This window comes from Leuresthes tenuis, unplaced genomic scaffold (assembly GCF_036924035.1).
Source record: "Leuresthes tenuis unplaced genomic scaffold, fLeuTen1.0.hap1 SCAF_16, whole genome shotgun sequence".
Lineage (NCBI taxonomy): Eukaryota > Metazoa > Chordata > Actinopteri > Atheriniformes > Atherinopsidae > Leuresthes > Leuresthes tenuis.
Window position 1 is genome coordinate 18,741,299 of NW_027325370.1, and position 10,496 is coordinate 18,751,794.

General features: G+C 39.3%; 1 protein-coding gene across 1 annotated transcript; it reads right to left on the reverse strand.

Annotated features, from left to right (window-relative positions):
* Positions 1 to 775: 775 nt before the first annotated feature.
* fkbp1ab (FKBP prolyl isomerase 1Ab) lies at positions 776 to 10,134 on the reverse strand. The gene is made up of 5 exons (XM_072367108.1): positions 9,978 to 10,134; positions 9,792 to 9,839; positions 4,705 to 4,817; positions 3,116 to 3,277; positions 776 to 2,132 (listed from the first exon to the last, which is right to left on the reverse strand). The coding sequence occupies exons 1-4, from the start codon at positions 10,012 to 10,014 to the stop codon at positions 3,149 to 3,151; spliced, it is 327 nt and encodes a 108-aa protein (XP_072223209.1). The 5' UTR covers positions 10,015 to 10,134; the 3' UTR covers positions 776 to 2,132; positions 3,116 to 3,148.
* Positions 10,135 to 10,496: the final 362 nt, after the last annotated feature.

The following is a 10,496-nucleotide window of genomic DNA, read 5'->3' on the forward strand; positions in this document are numbered from 1 at the left end:
ATAACACGCCATTAAGAGACACCAAACGGCAATTAAGATACGCACGAAGCCCCAAATCAGACAAGCCTGTGTCTTTGATCCAGTTTTCTACACATCTGGCCCCCTTTACAGTCTGCAGTCTCTAAATGTATCCGCCAGAAGACAGAAAATCAATCTTAATATCCTTTACTCCTGCAGAATTAACCATATTTGATTCTTCCACAGGATCATGCTAGGAAAAGGTGAAAGTTGGGAACACTTTAATCTCAGTCAAAGGCTCAACGTAGTTTGGAACAGAAGGTTTTTGTAAGTTTTCAACTAATGACACCCAGATCCCTCCAATATAGAAAGCTCATTTCATGTGTATAAATAACAGCATCAACTTACCAGAGAGGCATTTTATCCCCAAGGATCAGAATTACCTGTTGACTGTTAACTGCCTGTTAGCCACTCAGCACCTCCTGACTGATTTCAAAGAGAAATTGTTCCCAAAGCAGCGAGCAGCCCTCTGTTAACTGGCACAGTAGTAAACAGTCAAAATAGCTCCACATTCCTGTATTTATACATCTAACACTGATGAGTTCAGACCAATCTTTTCTTTTCATTTTGCAGGTTGCTGGTTAGTTTCTGCTGAAGGTCCCGAGGCAAACAGTATCTGCTCGTAACAAGAGTGATGGTTCAAAAGAACCTCAAAATGATCTGTTCAATGATGTAAAGGAACAATTAAAAAGCATGACACATATTTTAAAAGTCAACCATGCAGTGTAGAGGAAAAAAAAATAAATCGATAAGCAGGTGGAGAGCACTTCTTTTATTTTAAATACGTCATTGTTGGTTTAGCCTGCATACGATAACGTATCAGCACATAATTACATGTACAGAGGCGGTCTGCTGCCACAGCGGTCGCAGTTTTGCCAATATGTAACATCAACAGCCACAGTCAATATCAGACAGCTAGTTCAGCATATTTCTTCATTTAAACTCCATTTAAAACTATTTATTTTAGATATAAAAACCACAAGGATGCCTGTGTGTCTGTTTTTTTTTCCCCCTACCACAACATCATCTTCTGTTGGGCAGAGTGGTACATTACTAAGAGTGACTAAAAAATTGAAAAAAAATTGGAAAAAAAAGAGCAAATCTCTCTTGATAGTTTCTACATTAGCTTCAATGACTCTCAAAGACAAAAAGGTGGCATCCAAAAAATACATGATTCAAGTTGTCACACAAAATAAGGTCGGGGGAAGTCAGAGTTTGCTTCCTCAGCCCTCTTTTGTAAATTTCAAGCATTTCAGATCATTTTCAAAGAAGATCAGTCTCCAATTGTGTGCGTAATCCTGTCTTTGCACTGTTCGACCTGTGTATGGCTTTAAATGGGGTTTAAAAAGATGAGAAGACAGTAAGAACGCAAATTGGATGCAAAGCTTTCAGCGTGTACACACCAAATTCCCATCAGGCCGAGAACAAGCAGACAGGGCAAGGTAGTAACCATATTTAGGCACAAATTAGAACTATCTACAACTGTGATTGGTTCCCCTTTGTGACAATTGGCCCTCTTGCTCTTCAGTTAGCAACTTCCATTAAACAGAAATGTCCATTTTAAGCAGCAAGTTCAGTTATTGTGTTGCACCATAATATTTCACAATAAGCCACCATTATCTATCTAACAGAAACTAGTATAATTCAATCAAATTCTAAACTGGAGGGGGATGCAAATGTGTGCTTTTTGTTTTCTTTTGTACACTTCTGTTGCTGCGATACAACAAGCTCTTAAACATTTTAATACCAGTACATATGGACTTATAACAGATAAATGTCGCGGTTGATAGATGCTAGTGGTTTGTTGGTATTTTTGTACTTCTCAGTGTAATCTTACACAACCAGCACTCCCAAAAAAAAAAAAAAAAAAAAATCACAAAGAAAAGCAATTATAAACAATTAAAGATTAAGAGCATGAAGGTGTGTAAGGTTATGGCCCATGGTTTCAAAAGAATATGATAGAAAAAATATTATAAACTCAGTCACAAAAACAAAATAACACAAACTGTCATCGTTTGGATGAAATAAGTAGTGGAACAATAAACTCAAACTTCTTAAAGAATCAAGTGCAGACTCTCCAAGCTTCTCCCCAGGTCACCCAGGTGTGAAGTCACCTGTGCAGACAACAGAAAGATTATTTTCCTTAACACAAGTATTTAGACAGCAACGTGAATGTAATTTAATGTGCAATTACAAATGACAGATGCAACAACTGTGCAAATGTATGTAATTTTACAAATAAAGTCACTGCAAAAAGGAAAATCTTTTAAATTAAGCGTGTAGTCTAATCAAGTGTATTACTAACAACGTGATTCATACAGTGCTGTGCAGCAGTCTGGAGCCTCTCCTCATATTTTTTCATTTTGTTTCCAAGCAGCCACTTTCCTCTACTCTTTTAAAGTGGTCCTGAGCACTAGTTTTCCAGGCTTTCTGAAGGTCTTTCAAAGTTTTTCTTAGGACATTAGCTGCTTTTTTACTAATTCTGAGTCCACTCGTTGTACCCGATCATTTTCAGAAGAATGCGTTTGTACTTTAAGCCGCTTAACACTGACCTATGAATCATTCAAACATTAAAAAAAGCACAAAACTCAAGCGATGAACCAGTGTCTACATATAAAAGACTACTTATCAAAGAGTCGTTTTTAAATCGTGTCTCCAGACACTTTGTTACATTCATCTTGTAGCAAAGATGCATAACTTGTTCCAATATCTGCAGTAAAATCTATGATAAAATGCTGAAAATAACAAAGTTTGACGGACAAAAATGCTATTTTTGAACCAACGAGATGATTCCCAGAGAGTTCTTAGCCAAGTTTGTTAGAATTGCACAAAGTCTGTTTTTACCTTATATCCTTGTTTTTCCATTCAAGTTTGCACGTTTCAATAAATCAGTGTGCCTATTTCCCATTTTCTTGGTAATACATGGAGAAATGAGGGGTGTTTCAAGACTTTTGCACAGTACTCTTTACAAATGAAAAAAATAGCAATGTTAGTGTACTAATACGTATGTGTACATGCTTTGAGAGCAAGGTCGTCTTGCTAAGTTTAGCATCACCAAAAGTAACCAGCAGAGTGTGATTTGTTGGTAATTACTTACGCCACACACAACAAACAGGCTGCGGTTTTGGCTTTATTCCAAACCCAGCAGCTCAACATCAAAGATGAGGGTGGCATTAGGAGGGATGATGCCTGGGTGGCCTTTGTTTCCATAAGCATAGTCAGGCGAGCAGGTCAGCTTGGCTCTCTGACCAACACTCATCTGGAGGAGGAGGAGGAGGAGGAGGAGAAGGAGGCAGATGAGAGAAAAGAAGAAGAGGAAAAACATAATGGAGGTTATGGAGCTGCTAGTCTGCAGCCAAAGCAGTCTGCAGTGGAAGTCAGATAATACACCACAGGAGACATTGTTCACTCTATTGTTCAACAGTTCAATTTACAATCATCAAAATCTGAGAAAAGATATTCCTTATAAGGACACAGCCAGTACAGAGGATTTCAACCGACCTCCAGACAGCAACAGCAGCGAGCTAAGATAGTACGGATCGTACTGTTTAAGCCCTCTTTGTGAGTTCATGTAAAGTTTGGAGAGTGAAAACTTGATAATGAAACCATGTCAACAAATTAATGCATTATCTTTTTTTTTTTATATAAAATAAAATAAAAAAATGAATGCTTTATCAACAGAGCTCATTAGTTCAAAGAAAGTACGAGTTCACTTGCACAATTTACCAAAATACATCCCAAAATCTTTTATGACTACAGAGCAGTTTAAAAAATGTTCCACAGCCGTAACAATAAAAGACAAAACAACAAAAACTTGGTGTAGATCTTGTTATCTCCTCTAGTTTTTTTAAATTTTTTATTTCTATCTTGTTTTTGTCACAAGAGTCAATATTTTCTAAAATATAGATCAATTAGTTTGGGACTTAATGAGGCAGCAGATAACTTATGACTAGATTAATTATTTGATTATGAGTTAAAGAACTTCCAAAGAACGAATGAAATTGTGAATACAGGTGGTCGAACAGAGCTTCTTTCTAAGGGTGTCTGGGGGGTCACCCTGAGGGTTAGTGTAAGGAGCCTGGTCATCCTGGAGGGGCTCAGGGTAAAGTCGCTGCTTCTTTGCAATGTAAGAAGCCAGCTGAGGTGCTTTGGGCATCTGGTTAGGATGCAATCACAATGCATCCCACGGGAGGTGGGTTGGACATGTGCTATCAGGAGATCGCCTCAGGGCAGATCCAGGAGTCAGAGAGATGATATCACTTGGGAACAACTTGTCCCTCCACACCCCTCTGCAAGGAGGTGGCTGGGGATAGGTTAGTCTGGAGATCCCTGCTCAGACTTGTAACCAACGCGACCGATGAGCAGCAAAAAAAAAAAAAAAGGATGGCTCGATGGACGATCTTCCAAACGCCTATGATCAGCCATAACACTGGCATTTGTAACAGGCCTGATGGTCCTGATTAAGTCCGTTAGAAAGTGTCAGTGCAGACATTTCACTCAGTTATTGTGCCAGAGGTCCGATCAGAATAACAGCCGGCATGAAAAGCCTTTTTTTTTAATCTAGACTAGGATTGTTAAATAAATATATATATATATTCATTAGTGTCTGCACTGACACTATATATATATATATATATATGATATACATCAAATCATACAATCACCCCAATTAACTCTGAATCCTACCTGAACGACACCCTCTTCCCAGCCCCGGATCACTTCCTGCTTGCCGATCTTGAACCGGAAAGGCTTTTCCCTGTCACGAGAGGAGTCGAACTTCCGTCCATCTGTCAGGGAGCCTACGGAGAGAGGCACAGAGCTGTGAACCTGAATCTGTTTTTTATACACACTATTCAGTGCAAAACAATAGCCAAACAAATGAGTCATCCTGATGAATTCTTATATGAATAATTCTTACTTGGCCAGTAAATGTCATCTGGCTGGAAGTTACATTAACATGTAGCATTCATGGCAACAAAAAAAAATGCTGGTGTAAAATCCAAATGGAGAGCTTGTTGGCCATTACAGAAGGTGCTTGTCTAATGTGATGGGAAATTAAGGACATTATTTCCCTGTCAAAGGCAGTAACCATAGAGATGTAAATATAAAGAACAAACAGAGTAAATATTTGTCACAAACATCTGTTGGAAAGTGGCCGACCTATTGGTCAAAGAAAATTTCAATATAGATTATTTTTGGCTGAATTATATGCATTCAGGTCCATTAACATGGCATACAGACATGTAACTACATAAAATACACATATTGATCAAATGATGACAGATGATTTTGCTTTAATTGGTAGCTTTGGAGTCAGGGTTCTCTTCAGTATCCTGTCATTATGTAGGGCCCCGGGCCCTCTTTGCTGGCATGGTGGAGTGTGTGTGTGTGTGTGTGTGTTCTTTGATCTGTCTGGCTCCTCTATGTGGAGCTTGGTAGAATGGGCTGTAATCTATAAGAACTGGCTGGTTTCCCACAGAATTATTTAGCCCTACACACCAACGAACGTACCACACCACATGCCAGGCGTTAGCTTTTTGTTCTGTGTTTTGATTTGCATTTATAACACACTCCTCATACATGCCACAACATCCATACCTCACTACATTACTGTAGGCACTGTAGGCTTGTTTTTTTTTGTTTTTTTTTTATAATTTTCTTAAATAAATAAAGATAATAATGGTTAAATCTGCAGTGCATCTGGCCTGTTTGCTGTGCCCTGCAAGCTGATCTTACCATGCAGAAGGTGTTTTTACTTTTCATAAGATCACTGGAAATAAATACATTTTCTAAACTTGTCCAACATCCATCATCCCTGCTGTGTATATACTTAGTGCACAAATGAAAGGATTCCAAGGATCACAGAAATAGCCACTGCAGCTGTCTGCAGGGGTGGGTTTCAGTGTGCATTTGGAAAACAAGCATCAATCTGCAGAAAAGTAGCCCTCCAAAACAATTTATAGCAGTGCTATTATAGTTATTAGCACCAGCGATCGACACAAGAGTGTGTAGGTGCAATACTGTGCATGTAATTAGACACATCGAGGGGGTTGTGGGTACTGTTCTAGAAGACAGCCAAAAGGAATTATCTGTAAGAGCTGAAAGGCCTGATGTAAGCACCACAGATAAGGAGCATCGACACCCTGCTTAGTAAAGAAAAAAAAAACAAAAAGAAAAACAGTGATTCTCACACTGACCATTTTCTACACACAGAACCTGTCAAAAGAACCAGAAAATCCAAGTTTTGATCCTCACACTGCACTGGAAAAAAAGGCTTGTTTTTGTAATGCAGTATCCTGTTTAATGTCACATTTCAGGCCTTCTTGTAAGCTGACAGGAAAAGAGACAACCCAGACAGGAAATCCTGCAGATTGTATGATATTTCTAAACAAAAAAGAAAAAAAAAATCAAAGAGGCGGAATAAAGGCGAGCTCCTAAAGAGAAATATCTTGTGGTGCCAGACTCAAATCAGGCCTTACTTCGAGTTACATAAGCTTGAGGCAAATAGGCTTGTGTTACAGAGTGATTTATGTGTGTCCCACTAAGCATCAAGACTAAAAAACACTTTGCCAAACAAAGAACAAGTGCAGACAAATGTTAAGCCTCTCCAGCTGGGATGTAAAAGACATCTGAAATCTAATTTGGTTGCTGATGAAACACATTTTGTTGTTTATGCTCATTACAAATGTTGTTGCTTCCAAATTACTCTGATGCTGCTACTCCCTTCCAACTCCAATATAAGGTTCACATGTGTGTTTTCAGTGGATTACCAAAACCTTTTGCAGCCAATCCTGTCCCTTTCACGATGAATTGTAGGAATTTAATTTATCCTTTAGCTTGGAGTTGTTTACTTTTATTGTGGTCAGCATCCTAACCACATTAAACCACAATGAAATTAGTAAATATTCTGCATCTAAACTGATCATATTTTCATCTTCTGGCATTTTAGCATCTTTATTTAGCATTATGTATTTTCATAGTGGTACTGTAAGTTGCATAAGGTGTTGATAGACAGAAGTGCTGCAGGGCTTCAGCAGCGAGCTACGGAGCAAGATACAAATCACCTCCTTCCATTTAAGGAAAACTGAGAGAGGGTCGTGTTTGAACATCTTTCATACAAAGATTCCTCTTTTCAGAAATGGGATTTATGTTTATGAATGTATGGAAACATTCACTTCCCCATTTGTAACTGATAATATTTGAGTATTGTGGAGGAATAAAGTAAATCATCTGATGATATTTTTGCCACTTTAAACATCTAGTGGTGTAATTCCATATTACAGAGTTTATTTGTGTGTTTTATAACACAAAACAAGCTAAGTGACAATATATATTTTGTAAACATCTGCGCTTGCATATTTCCAAATGTTTCACTTTAACTACTGTTTAGTAAAAACTCAACATGATCTCAGTGTTGCTTCTAGTTTTATTCCTCATTTAACCGAGATTGTCGCTGGCTAAAATAAGACCATTTTTAATGCAAGCAGTTTAGTCTTTATTACCTCATTTATGAAAAAAAAACAGCTGTTTAACAGCTGTTTAGCTCACATTTTGTCGCCTTTATAGCATCAACATGTCAAAAACACACCATTAGTTTGTTCAGTTGTAAATGCTAAAATAATATGAAGATATTTTTCTAAATTCATGTTTCACAGATAGACTGAATGTGGTCTACACAAAGATGTGATTCAGATGCATTTGATCTTTGATATAACATGTTATAAATGTGGAACTATAGAGGCTGTATGCCGCCAATAGGATGCTTCTGGGACATTTGGCATGATTTAGCGATTTCAGCTTGGACAACTCCACAGTCTCAAAATCGGCAAGATGACAGGGTGGAGGTAGGACTGTTAGACTCGGTGAGTTCTGAGAAGTGCTGGGAAGGTAAAAGTCTTGACATCAACCCGCATGTAGGCAAACTCTCCCTTTACTGCCAAGCAAAATCTGGGAATGCAAGCGTCTAATCAGGTCTCCAAATAGGCTTAGGTCTACAGACTAGTTACATATTGTTTAGGTTTCTTTACAACTGCGTTAAATGTAAATGTAGCCATGTTGGCCAGCTGACTGATTGGTAATAAAGCAATTCATTCAAGATTAAATCAACTGATACTTTGATGGAAAAATAGCTTGACTAAATGTAGTCTTTTTGGACGGGCTTATACGATCTCCTCTGACTGCTCGTCTCATAGTTTGTTTACAGTAGATTTTAAAATGAACTAAATCAAGCAGACTCTTATAAACTAAACAAACATTCTTATATCTAATTAAATATTACCATCCATGTAGAGTAAATTTTGTGAAAATGTGACAAATTAACTGTACCGGTGTTTCTAAACATACTGCCAATGTGGGCCATAAACTAGATTTATCCCAAATTTAGCCTCAAAATCTATTGACCATTCAAAGGTCTGTCAGAGGTCTTTCAAACCAAGAAAACAAGAATATAACACAAGTATTCCTTTTTCCAGTATTAGCACATGCACTGCAAAAACGTGATGCTACCTGATGTCAGTGGCCAAGTGTGCTCGAATGTCATAAACTCATATTGAATCCAATTATAGGCTTGAGGGCTACACATACCTACTTAAGAACTTGATCCACATATGATATATTTATGGTTAATACACACACACACACACACACACACGTGGGTTGGTGTGCTTTTAAGTATTGCCTAGACAAAATGTGATATTTTAAGACGTAAAGTTGGGCTCCATAGATATTTAATGGGCTTCTTCCATTCTAATTTGGTGGCACTCTATTGACCAAATGTTAAGTGACCGATCTGGAGAATTAGAGCATTAGTCAACAATGAACATAGTTACAACCCTTGAAATGCTACTGTACAGTATACTGGTGCTGAGCATTAAAGGATGTGACTGATAATTAACTCCTGCGGGATGAATTCAGTGATGCTGTGTTCATGGGGTGCAGTGGGAATATGATTATATATCATGTGTCTCTGGAATAAATATTACAGGAGTAACACAGTGAGGGTGCCATTATTCCAGTCACCCAGACGGTTATAATCCGCTCAGCTAAACGCCACCGCCACCGATCCTCCCCCCCCCACGACCCCAGAGAAACTCTAACAAAGACAGAAAAGCGCTGAAAATCAGACGGGATTTAAAGCCCCGCTGTCTGGACGGTCCGTCTGTCTGAGCCTCTAAGTTAACACTGTGCCGGAATCCGTCTCATTCCCCATTACCCCCCTTCCCTTTAGTTGATGCTCCAGACAAGACTAAATGATGACATTATCCAGTGATCTTCATTAGGCTGTTATGGAGCGATCGGCCCAGATGGGCGCGCATTATTTTACGCAGTGGTAAACCCAGAGCGCTGTTCCCGGGACACACCACAACCGCCCCCGCTGCTGCTGTTTTGACATTTTCCCTGCCAAAAATACTAGGAACAAATGTGCTTTCAGGCAGCGAAAAAGCAGCGAATGGGTTAAACTGTCAAGCATCCCAATCTGTGACTGGAAGCCCGTTTGCCCCGCCGAGAAATCCCTGCCTGGCAGGTTTGAGGCTGGAAAATCTCTGCTGTGCATATAGTCCGACTCCAACACGGTCTGTGCGTTTTACTCCTGACAGTATCTGCTGCGATACTTTGAGGATTGCCATTCTGGGCCATGTTTCATGCGGCTGTGGCAGACAGTTGTCCGCAGCCGTCACTTCACTTGAACGGCCTTCGTGAGAGCCACAGGAGGAGCTAAATCTGCAGAATTTGTCCATGCATGTATAGATACAAGTTTCTGATTTCAAACTTACCCACATAATGCACCACACAGGTCTGTCCTTTTTTGGGGAAAGTCCTTCCTGTGGAGAAACCAAAGAGGCGCTTAATATAACGGGCGTGCGACGCAGTTAAGGCGATGTTTCTGCGTCTTAATTTGGATACATGTACTAAAGTGAGCAGTCCAAACACGTCCCCCCTTTCTCCCTTAGTGGCTTTACCGTCACCCGGAGTGATCGTCTCGATTTCGACTCCCATTTCAGCGGTGTCTGTTCTGGAGCTGCTGCGGTCCCTGCGCCCGGTGCTCTCCTCCTGATGTCCGTATGTCTGTTCCCTACTCCAGCGGATGTTCTCAGTTGTCTATTTCTGCTCGGAGACCAACATCAACTCCTGACGTTAAATAGCAACACTTCCGCTTAAGACCTTCAAAATAAAACATGCTTCACATGGACGAATACGCCCCCTGGCTGCAAGAGACGCCCCCCTCAACCACTACAAATACTTCCGGAAAAAAAATCGTAAAAATCAATGAATACAGCAATAAAATATACTGTTTTTGTTTTGTTTTTTTTTTTACACTGAAGCATATGACAATTACAGAACTGATCAAAAGTCTTAAGCCAACCCTATTTCATGTGCAAACATAAATGTAAATCGATAATTGAAGCAAAAACTGAGTTTTTACTGTTCTAACAAGATTGAAAGTCAATATTTGGTCTGAGCTCCTTTATTCTCCAACA